Here is a 17,905-nt window from a genome sequence, read left to right on the forward strand (position 1 = left end):
CTCAATAAACTTCTGCTATTTGTCTTGTGGTCAATAAACATTGTCAATAAACGTCAAACTTGTCTATGTAAACATTTTTTTTTTTAATGTAAAATATCTTATTCATTACCTTTAAGTCAAACTATTTATTAAATCAAGGTTTTCATTTTCTTTTCTTTTTTTCATACAACCATTATTAGTGGACAATGCTAAGTGGAAAAAATAAAAATAATAAAAAAGCACACACACACACACACACACACACAGACGCACACATATGCATTATATTTTAATATTACTCATTAGGGCCAATACTACTGTTGAAAATATCACCATCTGATACTATCACCAAAGTGCCTTTCAATGCTTTCTAACACTCAAAATAATGATTTGGCTTGAGTAGAGCCAACACAAATTAAACAAATCAGTTCAATCAAATCAACTTTTATAACTTGGGAGCTCACAAAACTGACACATTTGAAGTAATCTGAATTTTTTTATTACTTTGAGTTTCATGAACTTGTTTCTTTTAATTTAGATGAACTTAAATTGAACTGAAACCGGGCTGGGGAGCATTCTGTTACCAATTATCAAGTTGGAATTTATTAAACTTGTCAAAGCGAGTCAAGTTAGCTCATTAGGGCCGAGCTGTTGAAAATATGCCATGGGATACCACTTTTAAAGCGATGTCTCATTCTTTCTTCCTTTGTGCCAACACAGAAATATGATCATGTCATCTCAGCAGTTTCTCAGTGAGAGCCAGAAAACTTCTCACTGCAGTCTGAACTTCGACAGTCTGTCAAAAAACTGCAGATTTTATTCCTCAGGATCGGCTGAAGCTGAATTATGCTGAATATGAGCTCAATATGTACATGAAGAGGTTTACTCCTGAGTCACTCCTCACACCTTCAAACCCTTCAATAAAGATTTCAATAATGATTATGGAAACTCTTTTGTGTAATCTGCCTTTTGCTCTTTAATCTTTCTTCAGTAATAAATAATCACTTAGGTACACATGGTCTAAAATCTGGACTGAATTTTTGTTATTTTAAAAACCTTTTTATCTAAGGCATATACACTTATTTATTTATAAGTTTTATTATTAAAAATAAATTAATCACACTACAAACCCCAACGCTCAAAATAATGAATTGGTTTGAGTAGAGCCAACTCAAATCAAACAAATCTGTTCAATCAAATGAACTTTTTTCTTTTTCATTTAGACTTAAATTAAACTTGAAACTCGGCTGGGATATATATTTCCCAGCATTCTTTGCCATGATGACTCAAAAGAGAGATAAAAAGATGAGCAATGTTTTCTGTTTTCTAAAGCATTGTTAACGGCGCTATTATAATATCAATGCTATACTAACGCCATCAATCATAATTCAGTAAATGCTAACCAGATAGCATTTACTGAACTAGCTAGCTAAAGGGTTAGTTAATCTAAAAATGAAAATCACCCAATGATTTACTCATCCTCAAGCCATCCTAGGTTTAATAAAGGCCTTCTGAAGCGAATCGATGCGTTTGTGTCAGAAAAATATCCTTATTTAAAACTTTATAAAGCAAAGTAGATTCATAACCGTTTGAATCTTTATTTGAGGATTGAAAACAAACGCGGAAGAGAAGACAATGCTGAACAAAGTCGTAGTTTTTGTTATTTTTGGACCAAAATGTATTTTGGATGCTTCAAGAGATTCTAACTAACCCACTGATGTCTCATATGGACTACTGTGATGATGTTTTTATTCCCTTTCTGGACATGGACAGTATAGTGTGCATTCACTTAGATACGCTGTCAGACTAAATCTAAAATATCTTAAACTGTGTGTGAAGATGAACGGAGGTCTTACGGGTGTGGAGCGACATTAGGGTGAGGAGTTAATGACATCAATTTCATTTTTGGGTCAACTAACCCTTTAAAGTTAGTTTCCACTACTACAAATATTTAAATTGAGATTACATGTCAATATTAAATTAAATGTATGAATTATTTTACTCAGATATATCAAGAGTAATTACAATGTACAAAAACCCCCCAAAACAAAACAGTAAGTTCTGCTTAAACTTAATATTTCTTAAATTTGATGAACCGATCCCTTTTTTTGCCTCCTTATTCAGGTTCTGTGTAGGCTAGTTGTTTTTGCTCTGGTATTTTTATATCTTAAGTATTCTTTAGTCTGCTAATTTTGTTCATGGGATTTTGTTACAATTAAATGTTTTGCAATAAAATTAAAAATGTGAATGATATCCAGTTTTTTTTAATTATTGGAATCAAAATTAGGAATCAAAAAGAATTTGATCTGTTAAAACTGAAATGATACCCAACCCTAATATGCATTCATATGCAATGCTTCCATTACTGGAACTGTAAAAGCAGACAAGAAGCTCGTCTTCAACATGGCTGATTTCTCTTGAAAATGAGACTTCAGTGGAGTTATGAATCTTGTGTTATAATGCATGAAATGGTTAACATAAAAACAAACACAAAGATTATTTCTTTAAGTCAAACTGTTTATTAAATCAAGGTTTTCATTTTTTTTTTCATACAACCATTATTAGCGGACACAACGCTAACTGGAAAAATCAGCATCACATCCTTTAGGTTGTTAATGGCTCACACGTCTCTCTCTCTCTCTCTCACTCACACACACACACACACACACACACACACACACACACACACACACACACACACACACACACACACACACACACACACACACACACACACACACACACACACACACACACACACACACACACACACACACACACACACACACACACACACACACACACACACACACACACACACACACACACACACACACACACACACACACACACACACACTTACAACAGCCGGACACAGCGAGAAACTGCTCACCATCAAAACTAAATAAAAAAGGGAATCAAAACACCAATATTTGTAATGAATTGGCACAAATTAATACTCCATCTCTCAGAAGAAAACCAAAAATTAAGTACATTGACAAACTACCAGCCAATTAAGGAAACCGTCAATTTAAGATGATGACTAGGGGCTCAGCTCAATAAATACGTCCCCATGATGAGGACAGCGGTGTGATGCAGGATCCCGAGCAGGGCTGGAGCTGTGGATCATGTGAGGATGGTGTCGTCGATCTCTTCGTTGGAGTCGGGGAGGCCGGAGATCTTCTTCAAGGATCTGCGGTAACATTCGGACAGCAGCTCGTTACTGGCCGAGTCCAGGATGGCACTGATGCTCTGAAACCAAAATCACACAGCCAAACGTCAGTGGAACTGCTGCGCTGTGATTGGTCACGAGGGGACTTTAAAGGTCAATGAAACAATCTGTGAATATTCGCCTTTGGTTTGTTTGGTCGGAGTTTAAAAGACACTTTATATTCAGTAATATTATTAGAATAGAATTCTAGTGATTAGAATTACATTTGACTGCACTGACACTCAATAAGTAATCAGATTACTTTTCAGTTTAATTTGGTTAAAAATGACTGAATTTAAATGATATTCTCGATGATGTGGTCAAAATGTAATAATAAGGGCTGTCACTAGCAATTATTTTGGTAATCAAGTAATCAGTCGATTATTTTGAAGATTAACGAGGAGACAATAAAATATACCCAAGTAAAATTGTGAAACAGTCTAATAAAACTCAGTAAAAAAACACCTGCATGGCCCGGAATAAAGCTAGCTCAGTCAGGTGAGAAGAGTACAGCATAAGTAATTCGTTACTTTTTTAATAAGGTAACAAGACAATACTGTAATGCATAATGGCACTATTGTCTTCTGCAGAACTGCTTTGTAGATGACTCGACTGTTTCATAATTTATGCTGTCATAGAACTGAATTGAATGAACATTGCGACAATAAAACAGACCCAAGTAAAATTGTGAAACGGTCTAATAAAGCGGTTCATGGATTCTCATCTGCGGAGACTAGCGAGGGTTTATGATGTCACCAACCCAGGAAGAAGCTCGTTGTAGTCCAAACCGGCCATTTTTGTAGGCAATAAACTGACGTAACTTTAAAAGACAATATCTCCGTTTGCATTGAACTTTCAGCGCTGTAACTTTGCAGATACTGTTTATGCTCAAGCAGCGACTTTACACACTAACTAAAGATAAAAAAGTCAAATTGCATGCAACCAGCCCTTTAAATGTTATTTAATGTATTGCTTTAAACACTTGAAAAAAACAACAACACCTGCAAGGCAAGTAATTAGTTACTTTTTTAATAAGGTAACAAGACAATACTGTAATGCATTACATGTTAAAGTACTGATAATGGCACTATTGTCTACTGCAGAGCTGCTTTGTAGATGACTCGAATGTTTCATAATTTACGCTGTCATAGAACTGAATCAACACTGACTCGAGCTGAATAATTCATTTGGTCTTTAATGTCTAAAGTAAACGTGACTTGTTCTCCGTGGAAGAAAGAACGACGTGTGTGTGTGAGCCTTGACTGACCTGCATGCCGCCCTCTCCCTGGCGCAGTCGCAGCAGACTGACGAGTGTGTGTTCGCTCTGGGCTCGGACGCTGGTGTTCTTGTCCTTGGTGTTGTCCAGCAGGGCCTTGATGACCGGTTTGACCAGACTGGGCTCCAGAGCGGGAGTCTCCGCCTCCTTACACACCCACCACAGCACACGCTCCGCCACCAGACGAATGTCGCTCGACTGGTTCTGCAAACACTGTGGGAGGAGCCACGGCAGAGTCACACACACAGATCAACATTTCTGATGCGTGTTTGTGTATGTTCACAATGGCATGGAAAGAAGCATCTTTTTTTTAAAAAGCAGTGCGCAGCATGCAGACTGTAGAAAGTGTGCTTTATGGGTGTCCCCGATTTACACATTCGAATCAGAATTGTCGAATCTCTCTATGGTCGACTGATAGTCGAATCATTTTTGTGTGTGTGAATGGGTTGGGAGGGGCACGACAGTCAGCAGGAGGGTAAAAATATTTTTATTTTATTCCTTTACACACTGCACACAGCAACAACTTTTAATAAAGTGACCAAAACTGCCTGCCAACTGACAGACGAACTGACAATGGCTTTCTTTTAGGTTTATGTGTGTTAAAGGTAATGTGGTGGATAAACATTCGTAAACCGTTTTCTCATAACATGTTAAAGCCGCGTTTGAAATACAGAACATCACACAAATATATAAAAGAACATTTTGATAAATAACACTGAGTGCGCTTACATGCTCGTTCTTAAGCCGATTGTGCCTAAAGGGGCTCGCACAACGCACATTAGGAACGCGTAAGCTCAATTTTAAATTGACGTCTGACAGAAGAGCTGCACGATGAGTACACTGACGATTTGAGGGAAATACAATATACATTTAATATAAAACCTTGAAATGGCGCACTGCGGCACGGCAGGATTTTAAACAACTTCCTGAGATGCCGCCGCTGGTGTGTGTACACTCATTGAAACAATGTGTTCGAATTTTAAAGGCGCGGGGCGACAGTGAGCTTTAAAATATTGAGGACCCCCATATTGCCAAAATGGTATGATCCTGGTTTCATAACACCCACGAAGATTCGACTGTGAGATCAGTGGTCGAATCTGGCTCCGCATATCGATGCATCGAATCTTCACCTATTCTTGGTCACCCCTAGTGTGCTTTTTTTGTATATATGGAATATAACAGACAAACTTTGATTAAAAAGGCAAATATATGTAGTTATGTAGCATTCTACAGTTTGAGATGTTTGGTACACACAGATTAAGGTTTGATTTGTTAATATTAGTTAAAGGGTAAGTCACCCGAAAATGAAAATAATGCCATAATTTACTGTATATGATGTGTGTATATGACATTCTTCTTTTAGACAAATTCAGTTAGAGTAATATAAAAAAAATGTCCTGCCTTTTCCAACTTTATAATGGCAGTGAATGGTGCAAAAAAGTGCATCCGTCCATTATAAAAGTGCTCTGAAAGAAGAATGTCATAAACACCTAGGATGACTTGACGGTGAGGAAATCATGGGGTCATTTTAATTTTGGGGTATCACTATAACTACATTAGTTAACATGAACTAACACTGAAAAATATTTATTAATCTTAATGGTTGTTTCAACATTTACTAACATGAATAAACTCAAAAGTTCATATTTAATGTTCATACTATTTATTGAATCTGAGCAAACCTGAATTAACAATGAACAGTTGTATTTAGTTTAGTTTCGTATGTTGGCATGAGACTCACCTTGACAAACTGTGTGATGACGCGTGGCGATACGGCCTCTGTTCCTCCGGTGCGGAGCTGGTGTCTGGTCAGGTAACCCATGGCCCTGATGCCGCTGCAGGCGATGGGGATCTGCAGCACACACACATCGATGACAATTACATCTGCACCACAGATACACGTCATCTACTGTATGTCCTATGACGGTGTAAACTAAATCATCACGAGTCACCATGAAATTAAAATGGACAATTCTAGTCTATTTATGCAATATTGCCACATGTACAATAAATAATTTATTTGTGCACATCATTTTTTTAAATTCATGTGCCCTCAATCTTGAACCCAAAATAACTCCCCCTCCCTCTTGCAGTGACATCTCCTCTCTGACGAGGAGGGCGGGACGATCTGTCACTCACATGAGATGCACCAATAGCAAACCACAACCATCCAATCAACTCCCAAAAATAAATCCCCACTCTACATTAGTTCTCGTTCCAGAAGCGTTTCACTTGGATATACGGCACAATAGTGGAAGAAAAGACCATTTCATGCCTTTATGAGTTTGACACATACAGTAAAACTCTCGTGCAATATATACTGTAGTATATAGCAAATCTCAACTGCTTGATTGCTTGTATCGTCGCAAAATGTAGCTATATTATCAGCCAGCTGTAATCTGTTAAATGCATCTGTAAGGCATGAAGATATTATAAACACTAACACTTATCTATAAAGCTTCTTTGAAACTGTGTACCATGAAAAGTGCTATATAAATAAATCTGACTGTTCATAGGTCAGAACTTGTGAACATCATACGCTCCAATCTTATTAGCTGGTGTTAAGCAAAGTCCAGGAGTCACAGGCTGTAATCGACACACACAGCTGCTACAATGAACAAGTCGTGGATTTAGCAAAGTGTGTGAGGTTCAAGCAATGAACAAATGTTTAAATATTCAAGAGTTTTAAATAGTGTTGACCGATATATCGGTCGATATTATGCATAAATATTGCATCGGCCGATAAGTTTCTCTGTTTGGCCGATGCGTTGTAAGCAGGACTTTTATTTTGATGGCCCTATATTCAGTTGCCCACTGTCATATTCACATCATTTTCACTGTGTGTGGGATGTAAAATTAGTGTTACCTTGTCTTTATTTGAATAAAATATGATTCAGTGCACACAAACTTACCAGATACGAGTTCCCTGTTGGTAACAGCGTTTATTTCCTTTTTAATTCATTTTTTTATTATTTGTAAAAATTGTGTAATATGATTACAGAATCAATACGTCATTTAAAGCAAATCTGATTCATTTAAAGATTAAATTTTTTAGATTCATATTTATTTTTTATTTATTAAATATTAATTCAAATAAATATAAGAGTATGTGGCTTTATAACGGCCAATAGCCAACCTGCTCTCTAAGGCATTGGCTATCAGAAAAACAATATTGGTTGACCACTATTTTTGCCCGTTGCCCTAAACAGATTATAAAATGTGTTTTTGGTTAGAATGACTCTTACTCTGTCTGCGGTGGCACTAGATAAGACGGCCTCCAGCACGGACGAGCTGTATTCATCCGTACACAGCTGATCAGGAGCGGACTTCACCGCGATAGCCAGAGCCAAACTACGGCCGTGACGCACCATCCAGTCTACACCAGACACATCCGCTACAGAGACAGGAACAGAAGGTCAATATGATCTGGATTACAGGGGTTTTCTTGACTCATCGCATCCCAAACTACTAGCAGGAGATGTGTGTGATCTTACCGAGGACATGCTGCTGTAAGACACTCTTCAGCTCCTCGTCTGACAGGAAGGCACAGAGTTCACCGACACAGCCTGCTGAGGCCATTCTCGTGGCATCCTACACACACACACACACACACACACACACACACACACACACACACACACACACACACACACACACACACACACACACACACACAGGTAAGGCTACACTGACACTCTAACAACCACATCCTGTGCTAGATCCTGTTATAAAGAAAAAAACACATGCATTCTCATTTTCATAAAAAGGAAACAAATAAAGTAGACAATCATATAATAATAATATTCATGAATGCTAATATATTTAAATATTAACTTTTTTATTTAGGTAAAACAACAAGGTTCCACTTATTAACATTAGTTAACTACAATCGTTAACATAATTATATTTATTTATCAATCTTAGTTAATGTAAATTTCAACATTTACCAAAGAATCAACTTATGGTTGATGGATATTTTTATTACAAAATTCCATCAATTTGCTTCAAGTCTTTATTAACCACCCCGGAGCCGTGGGGAGCATTTTTATAAGGATATATGCACTTTTTTTGGGATTCAAAAACGTATTAAATTCCATTAACACATTTCGGAATTATATTTTTTATTATTATAATAATATTTTATTATTATTATATAATAATAAAAAATATATTTGTATTCAGCTGAAAAAACCAAGTCATATACACCTAGGATGGTTTAAGGGTGACTAAATGATGGCATTTTAATTTTTAGGTGAGACTTAGTAAAGTGCTGCTTTAAATTACGATTTATAATCTCTCAAGTAAAACATAATAATAATAATTACATTTATATGGTGCTTTTCTAGTCCCTCAAAGTATTTTACATATAGAAGGGGGGGGTTTGAGATCTCCTCAACCACCACCAATGTGCAGCATCACCTGGATAATGCGACGGCAGCCATATTGCGCCAGAACGCCCAACACACACACCAGCTGATTAGTGGAGAGGAGACAGTGATGAAGCCAATCAGGAGAGGGGGATTATTAGGAGGCCATGATGGATAGAGGCCAATGGGCAACTTTGTCCAGGAAGCCGGGGTTACACCCCTACTCTTTATCGAAGGACATCCTGGGATTTGTAATGACCACAGAGAGTCAGGACCTCGGGTTAACGTCTCATCCGAAGGATGTTTGTTACAGTATAGTGTCCCCATTACTATACTGGGGCATAAGGACCCACACACACCACAGGGTGAGCCCCCCCTGTCAGCCTCACTAAAAACATAAACAACTAATGCAATATTTGCAATACCTCATCATGTCCCAACATGCCCAGCAGCGTGGTGGTGATGTTCTTCCTGATACTGGGGTCGACCTTTGCCCCTGCGCCCTGGATGACGAAGCGCAGGGCCTGTAGCATGGTCTCCCTGCAGCATGAACAATAACAGAGTGACTGACATGCACAAACAACGGTTTTTCACCTCACAAACATTAACCTGTTAAGCTGATTTCTAAATTTTGAAAAAATCCTAAGAAATGTATACTCAGACTAAAACAAATACAGTTTGTGAATCCTTTGCACTAAAAGCATAATTATGGTCTCATTTGAAAGCAGACACCTGGCAGTTTACTGTAAAGTCAAAATGATAATATTTTTTATAATAAAAAAAAGCTATAATAAGCTTCAAAGTTTTGTAAAGTTATTAGAAATTTATTTGTATGATATATCTTTATGAAAATAAAATTGAAGTGGGCCTTGGAGAAATCTAGAAATGCACTACAGCTAAAGCCACAAGTCTGACCATGTTATATTTCAGATCTGAAGATGATCAGTCTAAAACTCTGAATTTTATTAAACATTTTACAAGATCGTTTCATGTGATTTTATTTTGAGATATCGCTGAAATATCAACTGATGTTTATTGCCACATCTTCTCAGCTTTCAGTCGCTGTATTGCCTCTATTGTTTAGAGGTGCAAACTGCCCCATTCAGTTTGTCTCCCCGGCATTCACACTTCTGCGGACTGGTTATGGCTCCAATTATTATTCTTTTGTCTGCATTATAATTACTAACGATTCTCTATTCAAACTGTTCTATTCAAACCTCATTTCTAAATCAAACCTCTCACTTTACCCTCACTGAGACTCTATTGAATGCATTTCGTCCAAATAAGCATTTCAGTAGTTTTACATTTAGAAAATGTTCATAAAAATAAAGTATTTACTCAGTGGCAGGTGCATCTAGGGCAAGCTAGCATGTTAGCTTAGCACACCAGCAAAACAACAATTTATACGATTAAAATCATGTTTTATTCAAAACTTGCTTCATATCACTTTATATTTTATATGTAGAGTGTTTTATATAACAATATGTGATCTCATATAGCTTCGGGTCAAAAAATCTGACAGAAAATATACAATGCTAAAAGCTATGTGGAATAGCATTGCATTATATCTATTATGAAACCACCCAACATGGCATAAAGAACACAGACCAACCATATATTGCCGCGATTGTGTGTTTATTGTCTTAAAACGTGTTTATCTGCATAAAATAGCGATCTGACGATCCCAGGGAGCTGTGTGGATATGTCCATATGTCAGATACTTCCTGAATGTCACATGGTGTGTCTGTTCTTCATGTGTTCCCCATGGGGTGAATTTTCAGTAGTACAGCTTTCCAGCGCCCTCCGGCTGCCAGAATGAATTGAAAACACAGCATATCACAGCCTACTGCTCTCATAATCACACATCCGCGGATTTTGGATAAAGATTGAATAAATAATACTTCTCTGTATAGAAATTTGACTCAAACGTGTGAGAATCTATCAATATTTCTCCACATCTGCACACTTTTGAAGTAAAAGCCCTGAGGGAAGTTGTTTTGTCGAGTGTCTTCATGACGACCAAGGAGGATTTTTTTATGAATGGGAGCAAATGACGCGCATATTACAATCAAAAGGTAGCGACGCCCAAGATCATATTCATAACTCCTGGAACATATTAACACATTACGGTCACTATAAGACTTTGAGAATAAAACAGAGGTAAAAAAATTAAACTTTAGTCTTAGATCTTTTTAATGATGTATAGTTTGTCAAGGTAATTACTTACATCTGATAGTAATTTTGAGCTAATTTAAACAAAGAGACCTTCAGTGCGTCCTCGTCCTCGTGACGGTTATCAGGTTAAAAGGTTAGTTCACTCAAAAACCCATAAAGGCACTAAAGACGTCGTTACAAAGCCCATCTCACTACAGTGGCTCTACAATCATTTCATGAAGCGACGAGAATAGTTTTTGCGCGCAAAAAAACAACATGACTTATATCACTGTAGTGAGATGGGCTTTGTAACGACATCTTTAGTGCCTTTATGGGTCTTGAGAGAGGAAATGACATTGGTGTCAATGAAGGCCTTTCTGAGCCATCGGATTTCAACACCGATATCTTCATCTGTGTGTGAAGATGAACGGAGGTCTGACGGGTGTCAAACGTCATTAGGCTAAGTAATTAATGATTGAATTTTTATTTTTGGGTGAACTAACCCTTTAATGTGACAGTAGTGCATTTGCAATCGTCATGCCATTTCCATCCTACCTGACTCCAGAGTCTTCTGCGTTGCGTATGGCCGCCAGCTGCTCGGTGAACAGTGGATCGACTTTGGTGTGTATGGCGACCAGCTGGCCCAGAGCCTCTGCCGCCCGCAGCCTCACCGCCCGGCTGGAGTCCTGAAGAGCCTTCAGGAAGGTGGTCTGGAGCTGCGGCAGGAAGGGTTTCAGAGCGATGCCCACCTGCAAGGCACAGAGAGTAATAATGAGTGTGAATGAAGGCTCTGCATCATCATAAGGACTGAGGCATGATGGACACTGACTTTGGCCAGCAGGAGAGTGAGCGTCTCCAGCAGAGCGGTTTTCACAGACCAGGTGAAGCGGTCACCGAGGATACGGATGAGCGGTCCAGTGATGTTGACCACAGAGGGCCGGAGCGCCTCCGCTGATGTCAGTTTAATGACTCCTCCCAATGCACGAGCCGCTTCCTCCTTCTGCTCTGGACTTCCTGTCAGCACGCCTTCCCTCAGCACGGGGAGAATGCACGTCACTCCCTAAAGAGAAAAATATATGTGAGTAGAGAGCATACAACATTTATTTATTAGGGCTGGGTATCAACACAAATTTCGATTCCATTCAATATCGATTCTTTTAGATATTTATCACATGGCAAACTTTCTCAAGCAAAACAAATCTCTTAAATAAGGCTGTAAACGATGGGAGTCAGTACACTATAATATTGTCAGTATTACTAAAACATTGGTAAAAACTAACTGATTTGTATTCAAACACTTCAATTATACTCAATTATGTTTTTTATAAATTATAAAACTAACTGTATATATTAACTTTACAATTTCATAAGCATATTTCTACTCTAAAGAGTTTTTGAGATATAAACATTTAAATGGTGGCTTTCATAAAAACTTGCCAGATTTATTCAAACATGCATTAAATATTTAAAAACATAAATAATTATAATGACTATGTGATATGGTGCATATATTTATCAAAATGCTCCTCTCTAGAGTTCATTTTTCCAGCTGACTAATGAGTTTATGGACACTGGATATGGTTTTTCGGAGGTAAATGTGACGTTACATGACATTTGTTCACGAGCTGTTTTACTGACGTCTTTTCACTGTTGAAACATTGAGCGATAAGTTGTACTGTATCTTTTAAAACTTTCAGATGCTCATTCATGTTTATTGCGCACTGAAGCTGGTGTTAAGGCGGAAGAGAAGATCAGTTAATTTACTTTTTAATCCATGACAAACATGGGAAACAAGCTTCCATAAACTTTAGCACTTCAAATTTAAATGATAATTTTCAGATTAGAAACTTCATTTCAATTAATGCAAATGTTTTTAATAGTTTTAATTAACGATAGCAATGCTCTTTCATATTATACATACTCCCGTATGCGAGTACTACAATTTTTAAAAATAGTAAGAATAATTGTGTGCAATATGTAGTAGTTTGTTAGAGCATTGTCAAATTAAATCACTGTTTAATTCAGTGAGTGGCATTCAGTTGTAACAATTGTTTTTTTGGGGACTTTTTATCTAATTTGCGTAGCATTTTATTTCACAGTCCCATTCCGCATGTACATACTATGTACTTCCAGTGATAACAATAACTTGGCACTACCCCGAAACATAACCTTAACCAATATAGTTGCCTTATATTACCCAGCATTTTCCTAGGTAAGGCAGTGTGCCATTCTAAAAACGTTCAAATTGATTATGTGCCGACCTTTGCACTGGAGTTTCACTATCTAAGCGATGCTCACCTTCTTGGGCAGACAGAAGCCAGGTAAGTGTTGACCTTTGACCTCAGCGGCAGCAGAGCGGATGTCCCTGTGCAGGTCATCGATCATGGACAGCTGGCTGGCAGCATCCAGTTTCTGCACAAACACACACGGCTTTATATTCACAACTCCAGTCCAAACACAATAAAACTGAGAAATGCAGAAACCAGACAAAGATAGCAGAGTCATATTTCATCACATTTTCCATTTAATCATTAGTAGCAAAAATGATGAAAAAAATATAAGAGGAAGAAGTCACATTTATACGATCAAAATATCATTAACATTTCAAATAACTGTTTTCTATGTGAATATATTTTAGTGTAATTTATTTCCGTGATCAAAGCTGAATTCTCAGCATCATTACTCCAGTCTTCGTGCAGCATTTTTGAAAAATTATTGTAATTTTATAAAAACTTTTGAATGATTCGTAGTAATACACTGCAATATTTACCTAGACATACTTCACTAAAACATTTGAACATTAAAGAAACACAAGGGCTTCCGTGAATCTGTTTCAGGGAGGTCAAATGGATTTAGTGAAACAAACCGTTTGAAGTTATTTACAGAAATCAATGAACTTATCTTCTGCGAGTTGATATCAGAGAACAGTCTCAAACTACAGGTCAAGAATCATCAAACTAATCTACTTGTGTCTTGCGCCTGGATCATGCGAGATGATAATACCAGGTACAAACAGGGCCTTTGAGAAAACCTGGCTGGATGGACGCTCTCTTTACCTTAGTGATGGAGTTGATGGTGTCCCAGCTCTGGCTGAGCACTTCTGGGTTGGGGTCGTTCATGAGCCGCATGAGGCCGGATAGCAGCGTGCGTGTGTGAGCGCTGTAGTCCAGTCGCGTTCGTGAGAAGTAGCCGTTGAGGATGGTGACGGATGCCTGTCTCAGCCCAGCGTCTGCTCCTCGCGTGGCCTCCAGGAGATCGTCAATGATAATTCTCTGGCCGACTTCATCCTCCACCGAGAGGATCACAGTCTGACAGTTGCTCAGCTCCTGCAGAAGGCCATAAAAGACACATTTACACGATCAACCTATTCTGGCTCGTCATCATTTCTCTTTCAGCAAGAGTTGATGGATCGGCTTGAAGGATTGTGATGATCACCTGCAGACACTCCTCCGAGCCCAGCTTGTCTTTGAGAGAGGAGAGCAGCGCGGGAAGAATCACCCCGAGGTGGCGCGTCAGAGCGTCTCCTGCCACCGCTGACAGAAAGGCGAGAACACGAGTGTTTACAGGAGGAGCCGTCAGCTGTAGAGGATCAAAATAAACCATCAAACAACACTATCTGCAACAGAATCCAAATTTAACAGTTAAAGGGTTAGTTGACCCAAAAATGAAATTGATGTCATTAATCACTCTAATGTCATTCCACACCCATAAGACTTCCGTTCATCTTCAGAACACAGTTTAAGATGTTTTATATTTTAGTCCCAGAGCATATGCAGTCTATGCACACTATACTGTCCATGTCCAGAAAGGGAATAAAAACATCATCAAAGTAGTCCATATGAGACATCAGTGGGTTAATTAGAATCTCTTGAAGCATCGAAAATACATTTGGGTCCAAAAATAACAAAAACTACGACTTTATTCAGCATTGTCTTCTCTTCCGCGTTTGTTTTCAAACCTCCAATAAAGATTCAAACCGTTGTGAATCAGTGAATCGATCAATGATTCGGATCGCCAATGTCACGTGATTTCAGCAGTTTGGCACGCGATCCGAATCATTGATCGATGAGCCTTATGGGTCCCGCACACTGATTCCCGATGTAAGCCATGCCACACTCAGGGTATCTGCAGGTTTCACCAAGTCAAATTTAAGACTTTTCAAGACCTTTTTAAGACCATTATGAATAAAATTTAAGACCTATATCACGCAATAAAAAAACATGCATAGGAAATGCAGAATCACTCAATTAGGCTACTTAAAATTATATTATTTAATTTATTTAAATTGAACAAAGTATTAGTAAACTTATTATTCATAGCTCAATCCCACCAGGATTAGCGCATATATATATATATTAAAAATTGACAAAAATTAGTCTTTATTTTGTGGTGGTCACTTCCATAGATTTGCAAACATTTTTATTTTTTTAAATAATTAGGATGCAACATTAACCATATTATTATGTTAGATGCACAATAGTCACACAAAACTGACAAAATGCATGAATCTTGTTTTGTTATTATCAAAAAAGGCTGGTCCAGTAGTGCACTATCTATCTTTAATAACACGAACGCTTGGGGTGGGAACCAACATCTTAAAAGTAAACCACAGCAATAATTGCTTAATATAAGTAAAACGTTTTCAAGTGATTACGTAATCAAGTAATCGGTCAGTAATAAAATGTATACTTATAAACAAATGACAATAGGACAAATAAATACAACATAAAGATGCATATCTACAAAGAGGAACACTCCACCGTTTTTAGAAATAGGGTTTATTCAACTTAGACATTTGGATATGTGGGCAAATGCATGGCTCAGTGCATGCATTGTTTTAGTTTGGCAGGGTCGCCGCTAGCTTAGCTTAAAATGCATTTCCCCACATATCTAAATGTAGCAAAGTACCAAAGTAGAATAAGCCCTATTTCTAAAACAGTTGGAGTGTTCCTTTAAGTGTAAGTGCTGTTTCCCCCGTTTGTGTTGTTGTTAAGCTATATTAGTTTGCTTTCACTTTGAGAACTTACTAATGTGCAGATCCAGTGCTTACTGACACGTCCCAAACTTTTTAACTCAAATCAGGATATAGACATATGCATAATGTGTATATTTGATCGTTCAAGAGTAACGTTAGGCTAATGAGCCAAGAAATAACACATCCAATACACTCGCACGAGCGCTGACAGGCAGCAAACGCACGCAGCCTGACATCAGAGTTCGGAGTTTACATCACTGTTATTAACTCTTTTAGTGCAATCAGGTATATTATACTTTTATTTGGTCATTAAGCAAGATGGTAAGAAAGATTCGCCTTCGCGTTCACGATCGCGGAACTGCAAGAACCGTCAGAGTCAGCTGAAGAATAAAATCCGTTTTATGCGTCTGTGGGGTACGATACACGTGGCATGCTTGTCTAATTTGTAGTTGTAACCGAAAGAAAGAACTACAAACACCACAGAACAAACACACACACACACGTGCGCGCGTGCTGCAGGAGGCGAGAGCATTTCAATGAGGTAGCGTTACATGGACGTAGGAGAATTAAGACCTGTTAAACATTATTTAAGACCTAGAACGCAGTGCTTCCGCGAAATTAAGACTTTTTAAGGCCTTATATTTCGATTTTGAAATTTAATACTTTTAAGACTTTTTAAGACTCCGCGGGGACCCTGCACACTGTAAGATCTCAGTTGTCATTAATATCAGAGTTTCTATATCTCATCCAGAGTTTTATATCAGCAATGGATGACGCGTTCGGTGACAGTGAGCTGCATTACACGCGGGGCTACAAATACTCTCTAGCTCTCTTTCTGGTAATAGTTTGTCTTGGAAAAACCAAGATATTTGACGATCGGCGTAGGAGAAGTCACACTGCAGGATTGTGCGCAAAATCTTCTGACACTGCCAGAATTTCATCTGAGGTAAAATTTGATCGCAGCGGTCATTAATCGGCTACTGGTGAACATGTCAGACAAACGATCAAAGACGTCAGATTTTAGCCTAGGATCAGAGGAATCTTTTAGGATTTGCAAAATTTGTCTCAGACGGCATAAACTTGCCTTGCCTTGCTTTTGTTTCGCTTCCATCAGCCATTATACACTAGCGCGAGAAGCATGTACGAATGATGTCAGAAGGCTATAACCGCTTATGGTCTATTACTGCATCGATGAAGAATCGTCCACATCATGATGCAACGATTAACTTCAACACCCCTAGTGTTTGATCACTTTAAATGTCAGTGAGATGTTCTCTTCCTGTCTAAGAGGGCGGTTCTTGGCCAGAAAAACCTGCTTTTATGAAGTTAGACAAAGCCTGTACACACAAGTCTACAAATCATAGGGTTTATGCACAGATTAGGTAAAAGAGGCCACTAGGAAAGAGAACTCACCTTGGGAACCAGATAAGGCAGGACTGAGCGACTCTTCACAGCCATGACCTGTTTCAGTCCATCCAACGCAAACTCTGACGTCTCTTCATCCTCCTGCAACAAAAAGCAAGTACATGTCAGTGCTTTTCACAAACACACATGCTTCAAAACGGCTTGGGTGGATAGAAACTGGCAACTATGGAAGCTTGAAGTTTGATGCTTTTTTTAAAAGAAATTATTACTTTTATTCAGCAAGGATGCATTAAATGAATCATTAGTGACATTTTTAATGTTATACAAAATCTATTTCAAATAAATGCAGTTCTTTTCAACTTTCTATTCATCAAAGAACCCTGAAGCATGTTTCTTGAGCAGTAAATCCTCATATTAGAGTGATTTCTGAAGGATCATGTGACTGAAGACTGGAGTAATGCTGCTGAGAATGCAGCTTTTATCAAAGAAATAAATTACATTTTACCGTACATTAAATTAGAAAACAGATATTTTAAAATGTAAAATTATTTCCTAATATTACAGTTTTTACTGTATTA

General features: G+C 38.0%; 1 protein-coding gene across 1 annotated transcript in view; it reads right to left on the bottom strand.

Moving 5' to 3' along the window:
* Positions 1 to 2,475: 2,475 nt before the first annotated feature.
* gcn1 (GCN1 activator of EIF2AK4) overlaps positions 2,476 to 17,905 on the bottom strand; it is a 74,445-nt gene continuing 59,015 nt past the window's right edge. Inside the window, exons 47-58 of the mRNA XM_067414485.1 lie at positions 17,376 to 17,468; positions 14,423 to 14,566; positions 14,044 to 14,313; positions 13,286 to 13,399; positions 11,817 to 12,047; positions 11,543 to 11,736; positions 9,259 to 9,373; positions 7,961 to 8,057; positions 7,712 to 7,860; positions 6,208 to 6,318; positions 4,458 to 4,679; positions 2,476 to 3,231 (exon numbers count right to left, since the gene is read on the bottom strand). Of these exons, the coding sequence (XP_067270586.1) occupies positions 3,106 to 3,231; positions 4,458 to 4,679; positions 6,208 to 6,318; positions 7,712 to 7,860; positions 7,961 to 8,057; positions 9,259 to 9,373; positions 11,543 to 11,736; positions 11,817 to 12,047; positions 13,286 to 13,399; positions 14,044 to 14,313; positions 14,423 to 14,566; positions 17,376 to 17,468 (1,866 nt within the window). The 3' untranslated portion in view covers positions 2,476 to 3,105. The remainder of the gene's footprint in view (positions 3,232 to 4,457; positions 4,680 to 6,207; positions 6,319 to 7,711; positions 7,861 to 7,960; positions 8,058 to 9,258; positions 9,374 to 11,542; positions 11,737 to 11,816; positions 12,048 to 13,285; positions 13,400 to 14,043; positions 14,314 to 14,422; positions 14,567 to 17,375; positions 17,469 to 17,905) is intronic.

The sequence above is a fragment of the Pseudorasbora parva genome, chromosome 13 (assembly GCF_024679245.1).
Source record: "Pseudorasbora parva isolate DD20220531a chromosome 13, ASM2467924v1, whole genome shotgun sequence".
NCBI lineage: Eukaryota > Metazoa > Chordata > Actinopteri > Cypriniformes > Gobionidae > Pseudorasbora > Pseudorasbora parva.